This window comes from Corylus avellana, chromosome ca5 (assembly GCF_901000735.1).
Source record: "Corylus avellana chromosome ca5, CavTom2PMs-1.0".
In the NCBI taxonomy this organism is placed as follows: domain Eukaryota; kingdom Viridiplantae; phylum Streptophyta; class Magnoliopsida; order Fagales; family Betulaceae; genus Corylus; species Corylus avellana.
In genome coordinates, this window is record NC_081545.1 from 12,988,410 (window position 1) to 13,009,715 (window position 21,306).

At 36.0% G+C, this 21,306-nt stretch overlaps 1 protein-coding gene across 1 annotated transcript; it reads left to right on the top strand.

The window, feature by feature from the left end:
* The first annotated feature begins 11,471 nt into the window (after positions 1-11,471).
* Positions 11,472-21,035, top strand: LOC132181802 (disease resistance protein RPV1-like). Its single transcript, XM_059595033.1, has 6 exons — positions 11,472-11,977; positions 12,122-12,840; positions 12,988-13,196; positions 18,600-18,875; positions 18,967-20,403; positions 20,508-21,035. The coding sequence occupies exons 1-6, from the start codon at positions 11,472-11,474 to the stop codon at positions 21,033-21,035; spliced, it is 3,675 nt and encodes a 1,224-aa protein (XP_059451016.1).
* The last annotated feature ends 271 nt before the right edge of the window (positions 21,036-21,306 follow it).

Consider the following 21,306-nt stretch of genomic DNA (forward strand, 5'->3'; position numbering starts at 1 on the left):
ATTGGGGGTGCTGTTAAAATTTTTTTTGTGTCCTAAAATTTTTTTCCACCCTAAAAATTTGATAATTCACATAATATATGCATTACAAAAAAATATCTATAAAAGTTCATAAATATGTGCTCAAATTGATATATTAGAAATGTAACATGTCGGCACTATATATATCAAAAAAAAAAAAAAAAAAAAAAAATCTAGAACTGAACTTTACAGTATCTTAGAAGTACATACTCATCAAGTATTGAATCTAAATTGAAGCTCTCAGCAAGTTAAATCAATCAATTAATAAACCTAAAGTTTAATTTATTCATGAACCTAAAATTTTCAGGTTAAATCACGACCTCGTAAGAGACAATAAAAGTTTATTAACATTAACAACAAAATAAACAATCATATGGATATTAAAGTTAACATACATATGTATTAGATAAGGAATTTTTTTTGATTACCATACATATGTAATAAGTTTTGGCATTATTAAAGTTTACCATACGTAGCAGCATCCTTGGAATTTTTTTTTTTTTTTTTTTAATTTTTGGGAAAATTTTTTTAAAAAAATCTTCGGGGGTGCCGTGGCACCCCCAAAGGCATATGTGGCTCCGCCACTGGGGATGATGCTTTTCAATCTGCGTGTTATCGTATAAATCGAATCCCCTGTCTTCTGTCACAACACCAAATTCCCCATTCCAACTTTTATTCTATCGATCACCAGACCACAAATTCTTGAAAGTGTTCGGGTGTCTTTACTAAATTTGAACAGAGATTTAGGACGCGCACTAATTCAACTCTCTTGAACCACCTCATTCCAAATTCAGTTTGTACTAGGATTGGAATGTCCCTGTCTATCCAGCTCTTCAAAATTCTATTTGCATCCCATTTTGACACGGTCTACATTGAAATTGACAAAACTTAATGAAATATGACTTTGTAGGCCTTTGAAAGCTTCAGTTTGTATTAGGATTGGAATGTCCCTGTCTATCCAGCTCTTCAAAATTCTATTTGCATCCCATTTTGACACGGTCTACATTGAAATTGACAAAACTTAATGAAATATGACTTTGTAGGCCTTTGAAAGCTTCATTCCAAAATGTAGAATCTATGTTGGATCAGCTTGCTTCCGTCCTATGTCATATAATCACGAGATATGACCTTTTCTCTAAGACTAATCCAATGAAAAACTACAAAGCATCACGGATTTGTTCTTAGGAGATATGTTCATGAAAAGTCATCAGTGCTTTCATTATCACAACAACCGCATAAAAACTCCAATGACTCGATCTTAGAATTGACTTAACATGTTCACATACAATTTTATCTTGAAAGATGAAACTCAAGGAGTATGTAATATTATAAGTTTTTCTTGTTTCCTTTTAAAAATGATGTGATATTTAAAATCATTATTTAATCAAAATTTAATAATAATATATTACAAATTCAATAATAATTTTTAAAAGTTAAATCAATTTTGAGAAACAAAAAAAAAAAAAAAAAAAAACATAAAAAGGACCGACAGTGTTAACCCATCTCCACCTGTCGACAAGATTACACCTTATCAAGAAGCAACTTTCCTTCCAGAAAAAGATAACACTAAGTCTGCCGAAGATCATGGACATCATCCCATGACTACCGTGACATCAAGCTACAATAAGAAAGGATCCACAAATATCAATTCCTACCATACTAGAAGACAACCATACAAGGAAAGGATAATCAAGCAGTAAAGAGAATTTGGTTGTTGAAGGAAAATAGTCAATCAATTATATAAGGAAATTTATTATTCATTGCTATTCCCTTGTAAAGTCACACACACGTTGTGTATAAATAGCCATGTATATTGAAGAAATACATCATTGAGAATACAATTGTTTCATGGTATCAAAGCCCTTGTCTCTGTTTCCTGTCCTGTTTCTTACTCTTTTTTTTTTTTTCTTTCCCGCTTCATTCCCTTTTCTCAATGGCCTCGAACACTGCTGCCTCTACCTTTCCCAATATCACTATGTTTGTCTCTGTCAAACTTGATGGGCGCAATTACCTTATGTGGCTCAACCAATTTCTCCCTGTTGTACGAAGCAATGATCTTTTGGGCATCGTGGATGGTTCTGAACCGTGCCCAAACCAGTTTCTTCCTGATGATCAAGGAAAAGATACAATTACTGTTAATCCTGCCTTTGTCATATGGACAAAGAAGGATCAAAGCCTCTTGAGTTGGATTAATGCCACTCTTACCGAGAAGGTTCTGGCGACGGTGTATGGTGTAAATAACTCCCGCCAAGCTTGGGTTTCCCTTGCCACAAAATTTGCTTCGCAATCCCCATGTCGGGTTGCTCAACTCAAACGGCAACTTCAACACCTTCATCAAGAGTCGAAGTCCTGCTCTGAATATCTTCAGTCTGCCATGGAGTATGCTAACCAACTTGCCATTTCAGGCAAGCCTGTTGATGACCAAGACCTAATCTCGTATGTGATTAGTGGTCTCAATGCCTCATACGGCCCATTTGTCATATCTCTCTCATTTGCCACTCGAAAGGATAAAATCTCCTTTGAAGAATTCCAAGCTGAACTACTGTCCCATGAGATTTTCTTGGAAAATCAACACAGTTCTATTCCACCGAGTAACACTTCATTTGCTCTTTTCTCTAACAAAAGGCAATCTCCTCCATTTTTCAACAGAAAATCAATTGGCTCACTCTCCTTTTCCCCAAGAAGACATGCTCGTCCCTCCACATCACATGTAGCAGCCCCGCAACTCATTTTCCTCTAGACCACCACCATTTGGAGCTCCTTAGTCGAACTCTGCTACTCCACGTGTTGCTTGCCAGATATGTGGCAAATCTAGTCATCAGGCACTGGATTGTTTCCATCGTATGGACTACACATATCAGGGACGCCACCCACCGACTCAGTTAGCAGCCATGGTTGCTCAGAACAATGCTCTCGTGGATGATGACTGGTATGCTGACAGTGGGGCAAAGGCCCATCTCACGGCTAATATCGAGAACTTTGCAATACAGCACCCATTCACTGGCAAAGATACAGTGGCAGTAGGTAATGGGCCTGGAATCCAGATTCAGAACACATGTTCCACTCTTCGCACTCCTCAATCCAAATTTCTCTTAACCCATGTTCTACATTGTCCTAACGTTGCAGCCAATCTCCTCTCTATTAATAGATTTTGTATAGACAATGATTGTTTTTTAATACTAACTGGCTCCAATTTTTTTATAAAGGACAATCTGACGGGCAAAACACTCCTTGATGGTCCCAGTATCAACGGCCTCTACCCAATAAAATTACAAAATTGTTCTCTCAACAAAGCTCGTTCCTGCGTTGCCTTTCTTGGCGTGTCTGCATCTTTTGATACCTGGCATGCTCGGTTGGGCCACACCTCTTCTCCAGTCATCTCTCGTGTCCTCAGCTCCAATAATCTTCCAGTTTCGTCTTCTACAAATAAAAATTCTGTATGTGAATTCTGCCAATATGAGAAATCCAAGAAGCTGCCCTTTGCTCCCTCCTCTTAAGTATCGTTGTCACCTTTGGAGTTGGTTCACTCCGATGTCTGGACGTCTCCTTCCATCTCCCTTGGTGGCTTTCGCTACTATGTCGTGTTTATTGATGATTTCAGTTGCTTCTCTTGGGTTTATCCTCTTGCTCAAAAATCTGATGTATTTCCTTCCTTTTGTAAAATTTAAAGCTCTTGTTGAGAATCAACTTTGTACTTGAATAAAACAATTTCAAACAGATAATGGAGGCGAATTTGTTTCTAAATCCTTTTCTGACTTTCTTGCTCTGAATGGAATTGTTCATCGCCGTTCTTGCCCACACACAGCACAGCAAAACGGCTTGGCCGAGAGAAAACATCGCCATTTAATGGAGATGGGTCTCTCCCTTCTTGCTCAGTCTCATTTGCCAACTACGTCTTGGGTTAATGCTTTTTTACATTCTGCATATATTATCAACCAGTTGCCCACTCCCCTGTTGTCCAATGACTCCCCATTTTTTAAATTATTTCATTGCTCTCCAGATTACTCGTTACTTCGTGTTTTTTGATGTGCTTGTTATACGCTTTTTCGACCTTATCTCCCCAATAAATTATCATTTAAAAGCAAGCAATGTATTTTTATTGGGTTCAGTTCTAACCATAGAGGCTACAAGTGTTTTGATCCGGTTTCTCAACGTGTATATCTCTCTCGTCATGTAGTCTTTGACAAGACTTTGTTTCCTGCTCAACATCGTTATCTCAGTCCCACATCTCCACAAATACCTATGCCCACTTTGAGTCATGTTTCTTCCCCTTTACCTGCTCCTCCCACGTCACCTCTACCAGCCCTCAATCAAGTTACAGCTGCCCCTTATGTGTCATCACCAACCCATAACTTTATTGTCCCCCTAGTACACCTATTGCCCCCTACTTCTCCCAAGATTTCCACGACCACACTGCCATCACCGACACAGCCCAGTCCTCTCCCATCCCTCTCGTCCACTCCCCATGACCCTACAACCCTCTCCCCTACATTATCTCTCCCTGCACCTATGTCTGAATCTAGTTTTTCTGACTTAGCACCTACTGCTCAAGTACCTCCCTTGCAGGTGGCAACCTTGCCCAATGTTCAAAATCAAGAAATTGCTTCCTTGCAGGAACCTCATCAGATGGTTACACGTTCCAAGACCGGGTCCCTCAAGCCCAAAATTTTTGGCGATTACAAGCTCTTTTACTCTACCAAACACCCCCTATGGGCCTTGCAAAGCTCCCTTATTGTGGCTGAACCTTCGTGTTTCTCTGATGCTTTTAAATCACCATCTTGGCGTGAAGCAATGAACCAAGAATTTGATGCGCTCTTGGCTAACAATACATGGTCGTTATGCCCACTACCGCCCGGTCGTCATCCAGTTCGGACCAAGTGGGTCTACAAACTCAAACACAAGCCCGATGGTTCCATTGAACGCTATAAAGCACGCTTGGTGGCCAAAGGATTTGATCAAAGGAGCGGTATTGATTACACTAAAACATTCAGCCCCGTCATCAAGCCGTCTACTGTCCTGGTCGTTCTCGCCATTGCTGTCCACTATAATTGGCCCATTCGTCAATTGGATATTTCGAATGCCTTAAATTGTAAGAAGATGTTTATATGACCCAACCTCAAGTCTTCGTGCATCCTGAGTTCCCCGGTCACATTTGTAAATTACACAAAGCCATCTATGGCTTGAAGCAAGCCCCACGTGCTTGGTTTAACAGATTGTCTGATTCCCTCCTTGAGTTTGGGCTTGTCTAGTCTCTGGTTGATAGCTCCTTTTTTTTATATCATCAAGGCACAACTCACTTATTTATTTTAATTTATATTGATGATATTCTAGTTACAGGGACTCATGGCTCTGTTATTTCTTCCCTTCTTGACAAGCTTCGGACAGACTTTGCCTTAAAAGACCTTGGAGAGTTAAATTATTTTTTGGGCATTCAAGTGCAGTGTGTCGCCTCAAGCATTCACCTACGGCAGTCCAAGTATATTGTGGACTTACTGCACAACGCCAAAATGGTGGGAGCAAAAGCATGTCGTTCACCTTGTGTCTCAGGATCCAAACTCTCCTCCTTGGATGGTACTCCACTTGATCATGTCACTGAATATCGGCAGCTTGTGGGAGGACTTCAATATTGCACATTAACTCGCCCTGAAATAGCCTACTCCGTGAATCAGCTATGCCAGCACCTACACTCTCCAACCTCTAGTCATTGGACAGCCCTCAAACGTGTTCTTCGCTATCTTAAGGGCTCTTTGGATCATGGTCTCTTTTACTCTAAGGGTACCTTCTCTTTGCAGGCCTACTGTGATTCCAATTGGGTGGGGGACCTTGATGATAGGCGGTCTACCACTAGTTTTCGAGTATTCCTTGGTCCTTGCTTGATTTCTTGGTGTGCTAAGAAACAGTCCGTCGTCTCAAAATCCAGCATCGAAGCCGAATATCGGGCTATGGCTATGGTTACTGCGGAACTTTATTGGCTGTGTATGTTAATGAAGGACCTCCACCTTCCTCTTATTCATCCGCCTGTAATTCGGTGTGACAATCTTGGTGCTATGGCCATTGCATCTAATCCTATCTACCATGCTCGAAGTAAACACATTGAGGTGGATTACCAATTTATCCGCGAGAAGGTCTTGAACAAAGACATCACTCTCAATTTTATTTCCACCTGTGACCAACCGGCTGATATTTTCACCAAGGGCCTTACCTCTGCCCGTTTCCTTCTCCTACATGACAAGCTTATGGTCTGTGCCCCTCCCATTCACTTGAGGGGGCTGTTAACCCATCTCCACCTGTCGACAAGAGTACACCTCATCAAGATGCAACTTTCCTTCCAGAACAAGACAACACTAAGTCTGCTAAAGATCATGGACATCATCCCATGACTGCCGTGACATCAAACTACAATAAGAAAGGATCCACAAATATCAATTCCTACCTTACTGGAAGACAACCATACAAGGAAAGGATAATCAAGTAGTAAAGACAATTTGGTTGTTGAAGGAAAATAGTTTAGAAGTTCTTAGTAATTTTGAAGTTTCATGGTATTTGTGTGTATATCATGCATTACTGCTCTGCGTATTTGATTCGTTGGGACCCCATTTCTTTAAATCGTTTATTCCCTCTCTTTTTTTGTTGACATGTCCGCACAAGGAGGGGGGAGGGGGATTCGAACTAGTAACCTCCGCTTCATTAAGCGTGGTCCCAGCCGATTAAGCTACCTCTTGGGGACGTTTACTCCCTTATTAGTTGCAATTAGAGAATTCTATTGTGTTTTGACTTGCCATACGTCTGCCGTTAGTCATCAAATATTCTCTCTTCTTTTTTTCTTTTTTTTTTTTTTTTGGGTACAGTGGTTAAACTTCATCATTGTCCTTTTTTTCTTGTAGGGTTCGCCTAGAAGCTTTGGGAATGGTTCTGTATATAGGAGTTTTCTGTTGTGAATTGCTTGAATTCAAGTCAAGACAGTGGTGCCCAGTTGTTTTCTAATCCCATCAGATGTTGAACTTGTGCTTTGCTGACTTGGAGTTTCTATTCCAAATTGATTTTGGAATTGTCACAATTTGTGGTCCGATCTTGATCCAATTTTAGTATGTTGTTCCTGACAACGAGTGCTACGTATTGACTGGTGTCGTTCGTTTGACTCCCTCTCCAGTCGCTTGGTTGTTAATACCTACTTAGTGAGATCTTTCTTTATTCTTGTTGGAATCCACTTTAGGGTGATGAATTTATGTTTAATCCAAGAATGCATGTATTCTTCATGTAGTGATAACATCTAGATATTTCTCTAGGGAAGACAATTGTAAACTCATTATTTTTTATAGTGGAAGATTTGACTGGACTAGGTCCCGTGGTTTTTCCCTTCGCATTGGAGGGTTTTCCACGTAAAAATTTTGGTGTCTTACTTGTGGGTTTCTTGATTATTATTCTGCATTGTAAGTTTATTTTTGGGTGCTAGTGTGACTATTTAATTTGCACAAAGAGAGATAGATTAATTCTGTTGTGTCTGAAATTGGTGTTCACCCCTAACAATGTTGGAGTCCTTGTTTTCTAACCAACATTGAGCTTCTATAAAAGGGAGCTTAGAGAAAAATAGTTGTTAGAAAATCTTGCCATTTTTCTTATTTTGTTGGAGTGAGATTTGAGTCCTGTATTAGAGTTTTGAGTGGTTTTCTCGTCTTGTTACTCTTTTGTGGGATTTGGGTGTATTGGGGGTTTTGAGGGGTTTTCTTACCAAGCTTTCGCCATTTGATGTAAGCTTGATAAGTCGAACCACTTAAATCTTGATAATGTGTGTGATTGATTTTTTCTTTCCATTCGGTAAAATGAAGCCATTATACCAGATCTTCTTCACAAAGATCATGAAAAATATGATAAATTTCCAAACATTGACTTTAGGGTCTTGAAAAATATGATAAATTTCCAAGCATTTTCTTCGTAAAGATCATGAAGCCATTATCTCTTATTTTTAGTGGCTAGTAAGAAGTCAGATCCCATTAATGATGATGAATTTCTTTAGATTTCTAGGATATTTCCACGGCAAAATCCTTAAAATTTGAGCAAATAAATAGTTTAAATTTTGTTTACTGATACTTAACATTTCTCTAATATTTATTACTTGAGAGATTTTGCCGTCTTAAAATTTATCACCGGAGAGATCATCAATTTTTTTACTCTATTATATCTTAATAAGGTTATATGTGATTAAAATAATGACTATAATGAAACTATTTTAATAAAATCTAGAGTTCAAGATAAAGAAATTAAAACAAAATCCAATATTTGTGATCTCAACCAAAATTCATCGTCCAAGTCAGATTGCAACGAAAGCCATTGGAAAGCTTGTGGTTATGCAACTTCGTCATTTTATAAGCTTATAAACTAGAGAAATGATAGGGGTTAATAAGTTTTCTATATTTGACCCATATTTTCTTGTAATTAATTATTAAATTTGTAGACTTATCTAGATCCCACATAAGTTAATGGTGAACCCAACAAATCTAATGATTGATTGTAAGAGAATTTGAGCCAAATATAAAGAACTTACTAACCCCTAGCATTTCTCTTTAATAAATATATGATAATCATGTGCAGATTAGTTTTTTTTTTTTTTTTTCCAAAAAATGACTTATTTTGTGTCAGAAAGTAAATAGCCTTTTTATCTGCCCATAAAAAAAACTTTCTTATCTAAAATTCTGAATCGGAATAATCAATATCACCGCCTTCTTAAAATAGCCTATCTTTTTCGAAAAAGAAAAAAAAAAAAAAAATAGCCTCTCTTTTTCGATAAAAAAAAAAAAAATACCCAATCTGCACATGATTATAAAGATTCCATGTTAAGTTAGCAAACATGGGGTGATCCACCCAAATCCAAATCACTTAAATTCTCTTCGAGCAATTTCGAAAATTAAGGGATAATTACTTTTTGCTCCTATAAACTACAGTACCTTGGCATTTTTTTTTTCTATGAACTAATAACTATGACACCTGACCCCATCAAACTACCATCTTATAACAAAAAGTCTCATTCCGTTAGTCAAAGGGGTTAAATTGATGGTCAACGGTCATGTGCAAGTCATGTATTATTTAAAATTTTTTCTTTCACTTTTGCCCTCACTTCAAACCGAGAAAATGACGCTTATACCCTCCAAAACCCTAATCCAACACATGAAAACAATTTAAAATGAGGGCAAAAGTGGAAGAAAAAAATTTGAAATGGAACATGACTTGCATATGACCGTTGACCATCAATTTAAAATGAAAAGAGTGGCATGTTATGGAGGTAACAAAAAAAAAAAATTCCTTCCAAAATACTTCTTCACTTTTGTAGAGACGATTCTTCTTAATAAAATCAAAAAACAATTTTTTGTTCAAAGCTTTTTACAACATAGAGAGTTAAAAACTGGCGAAAATATATTTAATTTTCAACTGGAACTAACCACAATTTTAAGAGAAAAACTTCAATCCCATCCATCCTTAAAACATCCATTTTGCTGCATCCAATCAAAATTTGACACCTCACTTAAAAACACCAAAATACACTAAGACTAAAACACCCGATATTACATCCCCTTCTAACCCACCAACCCGTAACCACCCAACCGCTCCAGCCAACACCATGCATCACTGCAAAGCAAGAAAAGGTCAGCTTTAAGGAAGTTGCCAAGCAAGTGCTCATTTAATTCAAGAATTGTCGCAATTCTCGCTACCCTTCACCCCCTTTTAGTCAAAGGATAAAAGATATTGAGATTGCAATTTTTTTTAACTTTTCAGGGATAACATTACAAAAGTTTTGATAACTCTAAACCCCATTTCCTTCTCTATGTTAGCATTTAATTATTAGGAGATTTGATTTCAGATATTTGATTTTAGGTGACCAAATTTGAATGCATTCAATAATTTATATAGAATACTATTTTTTCTTTGTAAGTAAATCTATAGAATACTTCAGTGTGTTATCCAAAACAGTATTATGTTTCAAAAAACAAAAAAAAAAAAATAGGGGTATTTTTTTTGGAAGAATGATAGGAAAGTGACTTAATTGCAATAAAATAGTAATATAATTAGTGTCACAATTGTCAAATTAGGAGGCAAAATAAAAAATAGATGTTAATTGAGATGGCCAAAATATATTTATCCCATAAATATATGATCAAAAGTGAATAATCAATAGTTTTTTTTTTTTTTTTTTTTTGAGAAGAATAGAGTGATTTCTATAGATTGAAAAACAAAAATTAAGCACACCGCTTCACAACGATAATATCCGAAATATAAGGGAGAACTTCCTCAATCAGACCTTGTTCCATAGTGAGAGAAAGCGATTCTTTCGCAAGACACCTGAAAAATGGTTTTGATCTAACTTTTAAACACCTGAAAAATGAGGTTGAGATTTGAAGAAACCAAAGTAGACGGTTGGGAAGCTTCTAAAAAGGAAGAGGCAAGGGCAGTTGCAAAGTGATAAATTTGAAGAAGTAAGAAAAAGGGATTTGTATCCCCTTATATTTACTAAAATATCAGATTCTCACATTTTAAAATCTTAGTCATCCATTTCATCTAACGGTTTAAACAAATGCAGAAGTTTGCGTTACCGAGAAGCAACTAGACTTGACATTGAAAACTAAAATTAATTACCTCAAACTCTTGTTAGATGAAATGGTTTACTCTAATTTTAGAATATGAGAATCTCATATTTTAGAAAATATTGGTAGATCTTAATCCAAGAAAAAGAGCCAACTTACATTGGTCAAATGGTGGTGGGGATGGGGATGGCGATAATTAATTGGAAGAGCGGCCACTTGGCCCACTCCTATGGGGTTAGAATATTGAATCAATGACTAGACCGTACCATTTTCATTTAATTTTTAATTTTTAGAGATAAGTGGTTAACAACTTAACATGATATTAGAAGAGGTTTTGAGCTTATATATTATCCATGTAATTCATAGTTCATTTTAATTAGATATTATATGTGTTAATTAGTTCTTACATATTAAGTAAGAATATTGTTATTTAAATGATTAAGTTCAATTTTTTATCTAAACTTTTAAAATAAGTAATAATTTAAATAATAATAATAATCACAGCCTAATGAAATATTATTAAATGCATGTTCAGAAGGTAGGCTTCAAAAACATAGAGTTAAAGGTAGGATGACATTTTTCTTGCTTAATCTGATAAGGGGTGCAATAATTTTTTTGCTTTAATTAAAACAATGGACCCACTTGAACGTCACTTTTAACGCGTGACTTCTTCATGAAGACAGAAAGGAAGTTGCCCACGATAAGTTTTGCTCATTTTTTCTTTGACGTGTCACGTGTACGTTGGACTAGTATTCTTCTCATATTATGCAACGAGGAATCTACTGTTCTATTTACTTAATCAACTTGCTTTAGCTCTCCCTTCTGCAATTCCCATTTCAATTTTCTCCACCAAAACTAGTACTCTTGCCAACTTCATCCATGGTCTTCCTCGAAGCTTCATCATCTTCCTCTTCCTCCTCTTCCTTCAGTTATCAATCGGGTTACGATGTGTTCTTGAGCTTTAGAGGTAAAGATACTCGAAACAATTTTACTTCTCATTTATACGCTGCTTTCAATCAGAAGGGAATCAACACCTACATAGATAATGCCCTTGAAAGGGGAGAGAACATTTCCCCAGCACTTCTCAAAGCTATTGAAGAGTCAAGAATTTCAGTCATTATACTCTCTCAAAACTATGCATCTTCTTCATGGTGCTTGGATGAACTTGCGACGATTCTTGAGTGTAAGGAAAGAAAGGGACAAATTGTTTTACCGGTGTTTTACAAGGTAGATTCATCAGAAGTGCGACATCAAAGAAATTGTTTTCGAGAAGCATTTCTCAAACATGAAGAAAGATTCAGAGATGATCAAATGAAGGTGCAGAAGTGGAAGACAGCCCTAAAAGAAGTGGCCAATTTGTCGGGGTGGGATTTAAAGAATTATAGGTATTTCTAATCGCCTTTTTATTTTATTTTATTTTGTCATAAATAATTTTAAATTCCTTAAAACTTCCATTTCCGTTAAGCTCATATTTTGAAAATTAATCATTTTTAACACAAAATATAATTTTACATATTTTGTATTGGTAGGAATGAGCATGACCTTATTCAAGAAATCTTTGAAGGGGTGAATTCGATATTAGTGAAAGAGACATACTTTCAAGTTTCCAAGTATCCAGTTGGTATAGAGTCTCGTGTACAAGCTATGAAGTTGCTTTTAGATATAAAGAAGAAAGACAGTACATGCATGGTAGGAATTGTCGGGATTGGTGGAATTGGTAAGACAACTCTAGCTAAAGCTATCTACAACTCAATTGCTTCTCAGTTTGAAGGTAGTTGTTTTCTTGAAAACGTTAGAGAAACTTCCAAGCAAAAGGGCGGTTTAATCCATTTACAAAATAAACTTTTATCAAAGATTTTAGGAGGTCCAAGTCAAATGGTTGACAATGATGATCAAGGAGTTACTTTGATAGAGAAGAGGCTTCACCTAAAAATGATACTTTTAGTTCTTGATGATGTGGATAAGTCAATCCAATTAGAAAAGTTAGCTGGAAAAAATGCTTGGTTCGGCTTAGGAAGTAGAATCATTATTACAACAAGAGATAAACATTTACTTCGTGCACATGATCAAGTTGAATCAATTTACCCGCTGAAGGAGTTGGATCACGATGAAGCTCTTCAGCTTTTTTGTTGGAATGCCTTCAAAAGTGACAAACCTAATGGTGGTTATGTTGAAGTCACAAAAGATGCAATACATTATTGTGGAGGATTGCCACTAGCTTTAACAGTGCTAGCCTCGGCTCTAAAAGGTAGAAACATACTCTACTGGAAAAGCAAATTGGATGAATACAAAAGAATTCCAAACAATGATATCCAAAAAATACTTAAAATAAGTTTTGATGGATTGGATGAAAATGCGAAGAATATTTTCCTTGACATAGCGTGTTTCTTCAAAGGAAAGGATGTAAAATATGTTCGAAAAATGCTAGACGGTTGTGGTTTCTGCTCAAATACTGGTATCGATGAGCTAAAGGATAAGTGTCTCATAACTGAGGATTGGAGATTGTTCACGATGCATGACTTGTTGCAAGAAATGGGTAGAGAAATTGTTAGACAAGAATCCAAAGAACCTGGCAAACGTAGTAGGTTATGGTTTCATGAAGATGTTCGTTCTTGAAAAACCCTAAACAGATAAATATCACAATTTTATGCGGAATTAACGGATATTTATCAAAGCAAACAATCACCAAAATATGAACAATCACACACAAAGATTTTGGTGACGAAGAGGAAACCTTTTAGAAAACGTTCTAAAAGTAAAACCTCTCCGAGGCAGCCAAACCCAGGAAATCACTATCAAAAGATTATCCAGAGATTACAGACACTAGGAACACTTACAACCCTTTGCAAGACCTTGACTCCGTAAGATCGACAAGCCTCCAACTTGTCTCCTCGCTCCCAATCTTCTTCAACTTGATTCTCCTTTATCGGACCCTTCCGATAGACTTCAATTAAGCACACAATCAATACTAACAAAAATCCTCTAAGAGGAATCAATTTGGCTCACAACAAAATAATCACTCAAGCACAGCCTCACACGAACTCTCTGGGGGTGAAAATTCGTACTTCTCTCTTCTATAATGATGTATATATACCCCCGACAAAACCCTAGACTTAAACCACTTAAAATCACGTTTTTGGGCCTCAAACTTACGGGGTGTCGGACATGTTAATGGGCTGTCCGGACACGGCTTTGCGGAGCAAAATTTGAGTTTCTGGAAATGAGGTCCGGACCCGGGGAAGGCATGTCCGGACATGGGTGAAACAGCATTCTGGAAATGCTGTTCAGTCTTGATCAACAGCCCCGATCGATGGGCGTTTGTGGTCCGATTGAGCTGAAATTTTGCAGGGACGTTCATAACACATGAATCTACATTATGAACGGTGGAGATTGGATTCTGAGCATTCTATATCAGTGTTTGAGCTCGTGAACAGTAGCCTCTGCATTTTGGAACTGAATTAAGCCAACACAAGAACTAACAAACTCCCCCTTTGGCAATTCAGTGACAAAACCAAAATGCCGAGCCAATCCCATCATCATCTCCCCATATTTACTCCCCCTTTTTGTCACAGAATGACAAAAGGTCTTCATATTTCCTGAAACACTTCACAAAATATATTAAGGCATATGTGGAACAGGAATACAGAAATAAAACTCATGATCACAAAAAAATGACGTAGAATGCAAGATCATGAACACACATCACCAAAAACTCCCCCTCAACATATGACTCAATAATCAACAAGAAGCTAAAAAATGCGAAACATGTTTCTCCCCCTCAAAAGTCAAATGAACACAAATGATAACACATTAATGACTCATGTATTGCACAATGAATATCCCAAACATGCTCCAAATATGCAAAACATACATGATACTAGAAATGGCTAGAAACTCATATTGCTTAACCTAAGCCAAGAAAATGTTCCATTCAACCTATGCTTGTGTGGTGTGTGGTTAAGCCATCCAAAGAGAAAAACTTTCAACTTACAAAATGAGGAGAAAGTTTCACCACCATGAGGTTTTGACAAGTATATCAAATCAAAAGTCAAACCTTATCATACTAGGACCTAGCCACTCTCATCCTATACAATTCTCTTTGTAAAATATTTTGCACAAGTTTGACACAGTGAAATAAATTCCTTTTGGAATATGATCTTTTGATTTTATTTGTTTCACTATTTTGTTTATTTTTCTCTTTGAGAAAGTGTCCTTAAACTTTTGGTGCTTATCACAAAAGAGAAAGCAGGAATTTTTAAGCCCTAGGTTCAACTAGCATATGATCAATTTGAAAAATATTACTAGTCAAAAACCTCATATGGTTACCTAACAGACCTCACAAATAAAGTGAAACAAAACCTCAATTTAAGCTTAAATGTGCACAAAAGATAAAGCATAGGCAAAATGTACCACATAAGCTCAAGCTTTAGGTAACCACAAAAACAAGTCCATTGACACAAATTTTCATCTCATGCATATTAAGAACATTCCAAGACGTGAGGAATTACATCCATAAAACGCAACATGAGAAATTAATGGATTATCTAGGTGCATAAGACAAAAGAAAGAAAATGAAACAATCAAAGTAACATATTTTTGCCTTTTTGAAATTTTTCACAAAAGAAATGCACACAAAAGAAAAACAAATGCAAAACAAAGAAAAATGCAATGCAAAACAAAACAACATGCTTGAATTGAGATTACAACAGGTAAGACATGAATGTCCTTTAGCATTAAACTTTCATCACATCTTATAGGTCCCACTACAAAATAATGATTTGGTTTAATAACTACTTCTAGGTCTTCACAAGACATTACACATTCCTGAACATTTGATTAGCAAGTAGACAAAAATCTTGGTGGTCCGCACACAACATCTCATCTATAAGCTTTTCAAAGATCATGATATATGAATTTCTTGAAAAATCCTTTATGAATATGCCTCAAAACATGAATCTCAAAACAATCATGTATATACTCTTCATACAGAAAGTGTAACAACAAAAACAATGCAGTGCATAAACAATAAAGCAAAAACAAAAAAAATGCAAAGCAAAGAAAAATAACACGCTCTAGGATATTCAAAAATAAGCAAAACAATCAATCCTAGGCATGTTATTGACTCACCTAACTTTAGGTGAGATCACTACCACTCTCCCTCAATGGGTGAATGGTATAATCCTTCCTAACCCAAACCTTCTTCAATAAAGGTGTAGAGACGTGAACATTTTCAAACTTGTCTACTCTAGACACACCTCCCATCATCATTACCAAACCCTCATAATCTTTCTTAGAAACAGAATTTTTATTTTTATGCACATGAGGTTTCAATTTAAAACAGTTGGGTCGAATGTGACCAACTTTTCCACAATGATGACAAGTAGGAATAAACCTTTTAGGAGGTAGATTCCTAGGAGGATGGACGACTCTATATTTGGGGTAAGATACATAAGGTTCAATATAAATTTTCTTAACTTTCTTACCTTGTGAGGTCGAGGCAGCTGCTGTTTTTCTTTTAACCACAGAGTCTTCTACTTTTTCTGATTTAACAAATATTATCTCGGAAGTATAATCATTGTTAGAAGACAAAGCAACATGACAATCAAAACTTAACTCAGATTTATCACAATCAGAATTCTGAGTATGTAACATATTCTCAAGAGAATTGCTAGAGAATTTTTCCAATTGAGTTTCTGACTCTTTTAATTTATTCTCTAACAAATCAACTTTAGAACCTAAAACAGATTTTTCAAATTTTAAAGAATCAATTAAAGCATGTGATTCAGACAATTTAGTAACAATAGATTCATTCACATGTTTAAGATCTTGAAACTCCCCCAAACAATTTGTGTATTGATGTCTCAAAAGAGTGAATTTTTCCAACAAATTGTTGAAGGAGTTTATAAGATCATATTCCCCTTGAGAAGTATTCATAGCAAATAGGAGTCAACAGATCTCACTCAAGAATTTAATCCAAACAGAGTGAACCCGCTCTGATACCAATTGAAAAACTCTAAACAGATAAATATCACAATTTTATGCGGAATTAACGGATATTTATCAAAGCAAACAATCACCAAAATATGAACAATCACACACAAAGATTTTGGTGACGAAGGAAACTTTTTAGAAAACGTTCTAAAAGTAAAACCTCTCCGGGGCAGCCAAACCCAGGAAATCACTATCAAAGGATTATCTAGAGATTACAGACACTAGGAACACTTACAACCCTTTGCAAGACCTTGACTCTGTAAGATCGACAAGCCTACAACTCGTCTCCGCGCTCACAATCTTCTTCAACGTGATTCTCCTTTACCGGACCCTTCCGATAGACTTCTCAACCGTAGATTTATCAAAGGAATAATTAAACCTCTAAGAGATTCACTTTAACGCTCACCACATTTGATCTCTCTTAGCACAGCCTCTGACGAACTCTCTGGGGGTGAAAATTCGTACTTCTATCTTCTATAATGATGTATATATACCCCCGACAAAACCCTAAACTTAAACCACTTAAAATCACGTTTTTGGGCCTCAAACTTACGGGGTGTCCGGACATGTTAATGGGCTGTCCGGACACGGCTTTGCGGAGCAAAATTTGAGTTTCTGGAAATGAGGTCCGGACCCGGGGAAGGCATGTCCGGACATGGGTGAAACAGCATTCTGGAAATGCTGTCCAGTCTTGATCAACAGCCCCGATCGATGGGCGTTTGTGGTCCGATTGAGCTGAAATTTTGCAGGGACGTTCATAACACATGAATATACATTATGAACGGTGGAGATTGGATTCTGAGCATTCTATATCAGTGTTTGAGCTCGTGAACAGTAGCCTCTGCATTTTGGAACTGAATTAAGCCAACACAAGAACTAACAGTTCTGTCCTAGAAGGAAATACGGTATGAATTTTGTTAAAAATACCTTTAAATTTTAAATTTGTTTATGTTCCATTAGTTAAGCTACTAGAAAATATTGAGCTTTCTTTCTTTCTTTTTTTTTCTTTTTTTTTTTTTTTTTGCATAAAAAAAGCTAAAAAGTTACATGCAAATATATATATATTTACGTGGATGCATATATGTTCCTGAAAAGAATCCGATAAGTAGAGTGAATTTAATTTCAAAACTAAATTAAAATTATACCATAATTACATTGGACTCCGACTGTTTAATTGGTTGAGTTTTTTTAAAACCATCTGTAAAATTGTTTCCTGGAGAGTTAATTTATCAGCACCTCTCTTGAGATTTTGCAAAATATATAACAATTTTTCTTGAAGTTAGATGTTTATGGGACTTCAAGGGTTGGATATTCATGTCAAAATAGTGATACTCTTAATAGAAGGAGAACATGTTTATGGGACTTCAAGGGTTAATCCCTCCTTGAGAAATGTTTTTTAGAAAATTCCAGTAAGAATTGTAAAGATTATAATGAACTTTTTTTCGTAGTTTAAATAAGTTTTGGAAAATAAATTTCATTTATGAACCTAACTCAAATACAACATTTTCAAAAAAGGTGACCCCCACCAAATTAATTCTCTTTTTTTTTTTTCTTTTTTAAAACCGAAAATCATTTTCAAAACTTTACCAAATGGGCTGCCTCTCTCGATTTGTTATTCATTATACAATAACATGTAAATGAAACTTGACTAATAATATTACAAAAGAGCAGAACAAATGGAATGCTTTAATTAAGACGAAATAAATTACCAATTGCTTTTAATCAGTCTGATGATCAGTCACTCTAGGACATTCCAATAATAAAAATAAATTACTCATTTTGAAAATCTAAAAAAAAAAAAAAAAAAAAAAAGCAATATACAAAGACAAAGCAGATGGATTAGAAGCTTCTTCCTTTTTACAAAGTAATAAATGCATATATCTATATATTTATATAAAATAAAAAATAGATATAAATTTTATCAAGACAAGAATTATAGTTCTAGCAAGTGTTAAAATATGGAGGACTTTATGTTATGATTTTGTTGGTATACTTAACTATACATTGTCTTGATAGGGAACCAAAAAAGTTGAGGGCATATTGATAAATTTGCCTGATCCAGACCTTATAGTACACTTGAGTCCTGAAACCTTCAAGAAGATGAAAAGGCTCAGATTGTTTATAAGCCGTAATGCAAGCTTTTCTGAACAGCCTAATATTTACTCTAATGAATTAAGAGTGATAGATTGGGCTAAGTATCTTGGAGAATTTTTTCCATCCAATTTTCATGGAAAGAACCTTGTGATTTTAAGAATGGCTCATAGTCGCATCAAGATATTGGAGGGAGTTCAGGTAAAAGTTTTATTTTAATATTTGTATTTTTAAAGTTTGTTGTAACTTCTTTCAAAGTTTAAACTAATTTATTTCACTTTTTTCTTGACAGGATTTCCAAAACTTGACAACTATGGATTTTTATTACTGTAAATTCCTTGAAAAAATCCCTGATGTTTCAAGGATCCCAAATTTAAAATCGTTGAAACTTGTTGGTTGCGAAAATCTAGTTAAGGTTCATAAATCTGTTGGATTCCTTGATCAGCTCGTTGAGTTGCTCATTATATTTTGCTCTAATCTTAGCAGTTTTCCAAAAAGGTTCAAGTTGAGATCTCTAAAATATCTCAAATTTTTTGGTTGTTCAATGATTAAGAACTTTCCTGAAATTGAGTGTCGAATGGAATGTTTAGAGAATATCTACTGTTATGATACTGGTATAGAAGAACTGCCTTCATCCGTTGGCTACCTTGTTGGACTTAAAAAATTGCATCTAGGCAATTCCCAAAACCTTAAGGATCTTCTGCGTCAAATGCAACATTTAGAGGAACTTTCTCTAGATGATTGTTATAGGTTAAAAGAACTCCCTTCATCCATAGGGTACTTGGGTGGGATAGAGGAATTAAATCTATACTATTGCACAAAGCTAACGAATTTTTCAGACTCAAATTTCTTAAGGGCACTTGGTTGTGGCTTCACGTTGCACTATTTAAATCTAATAGGGAGTGGTATTGTTACCCTTCCTCGATGTATCGAAAGTTTTGTTGGATTGAAGTTCCTTTATTTGGATGAATGCAAGCAACTTCGAGAAATTCTAGGACTTCCACCAAATGTAGAAATAGTGAACGCCAGTGAGTGTGTGTCATTGGAAATATTTTTAGAAGGAAGTAGAAGATCTCAATTGTTTAATACGGAGGATCCACCGGTGCCTGTGGGGGTTGGAACAGAAATTCCAGGACAACAATCATTGAGAGAGCTAGATTTATCAGGTAGCGCTATTGCTAGCCTTCCTACATGGTTCAACAGATTTGTCAGATTGGAGAAGCTTGACTTGAAAAATTGCAAGCAACTTCGAGAAATTCTAGGACTCCCACCAAGTTTGAGAAAACTGTCTACTTGCAATTGCTTGTCATTGGAAGTATTTTTAGAAGAAGCTAGAAGATGTCAATTGTTTAATACATGTGTCCCACTAGATCATTTGCGGGTTGAAACGGTATCTTCGGCAGTGCAACCTTTGGAACAAAAGTTTCAACTTGAATACCCTTTCAACAGTTTGGAATTTTTAGATCTAAGTGGTACCAGTATTGTTAGCATTCCTACATTGTTTAACAGATTTGTTCGATTGAGATATCTTAGGCTGTATCATTGCAAGCAACTTCGAGAAGTTCTAGAGCTTCCACAAAATATAGAATATGTAGAATTGGGTGGATGCACGTCATTGGAAAGACTTCCATTTAATAATATATACGATTTACCAAAGCTTTGGTGGATTGACTTCTCCGATTGCCCTGACCATATAGGGAATGATGTGCAAAATCAATTATTCAGTGAGGTATCTCTCTCCCTCTATCTCTCTCTCTCACATATATGTACATTTTAGTGCGTGTCTTGATTTGTAGGTTGTATCACTGAAAATTTGTCATATCCATGTAACAGGGACATCCTAATCCTAAGGTCCGTGAATTTGAGTGTATATATCCGGGAAATAGGATTCCAGATTGCTTCCACTATTGTAAAGAGGTTTCAAATACTAATTTGTGTGAAATAGATATCAATGGGCCTGTACATTTGGATTCAGAGAATACAACATTTGCTTTCTTTGCTGTTATTGGAGTGAGGGATGCACAACTTGAACGTTCTTTTCGGTTTGATGTCAAAGTCTCCAATATTAATGGTCAACTATTCTATTCTCGTTTCTCTTATGCCAGGTCAAATTGTGTATGGTTTAACACAAGTTCATACCATTCTCAGCTAAAGACGGATAATTTTCGAGTTAAATTTGAGTTCACAAATCCTTCAGCGTTCTTTAAAAGTTGTGGATTCCATATAGAACAAAGATATGAAGAGAAATCTAAATGTTTAATAGATGGTGTTCAACTTTCTAAGAGACGCCATGATGATGATGGCAACTTAGAATTGTACCCACAACAAAAGAGGCATTCTTCGCTCCAGAAAACTTTGTAGCTGCTGAGATCTGAGAATGAAATGATACCGAATATTGTAAATAATCTCAAGCAAAGTCTAAAAGGTAAGACATGAAATGCTTCTCAGCACCCTTGCGGTGGACTCTACCAACATGGCAAACTCGTCCTTCATTGTGTACTTTGGCTTTTGCTAAGGAGTTTCAGATGTAGAGGATATGCCTCTTGGTGAATTGCAATTACATCAATCAAATCACTCCTAGAACTTGGGTTATAATTAATAAGGTAAGTGCTTCACATATTACACATAATAT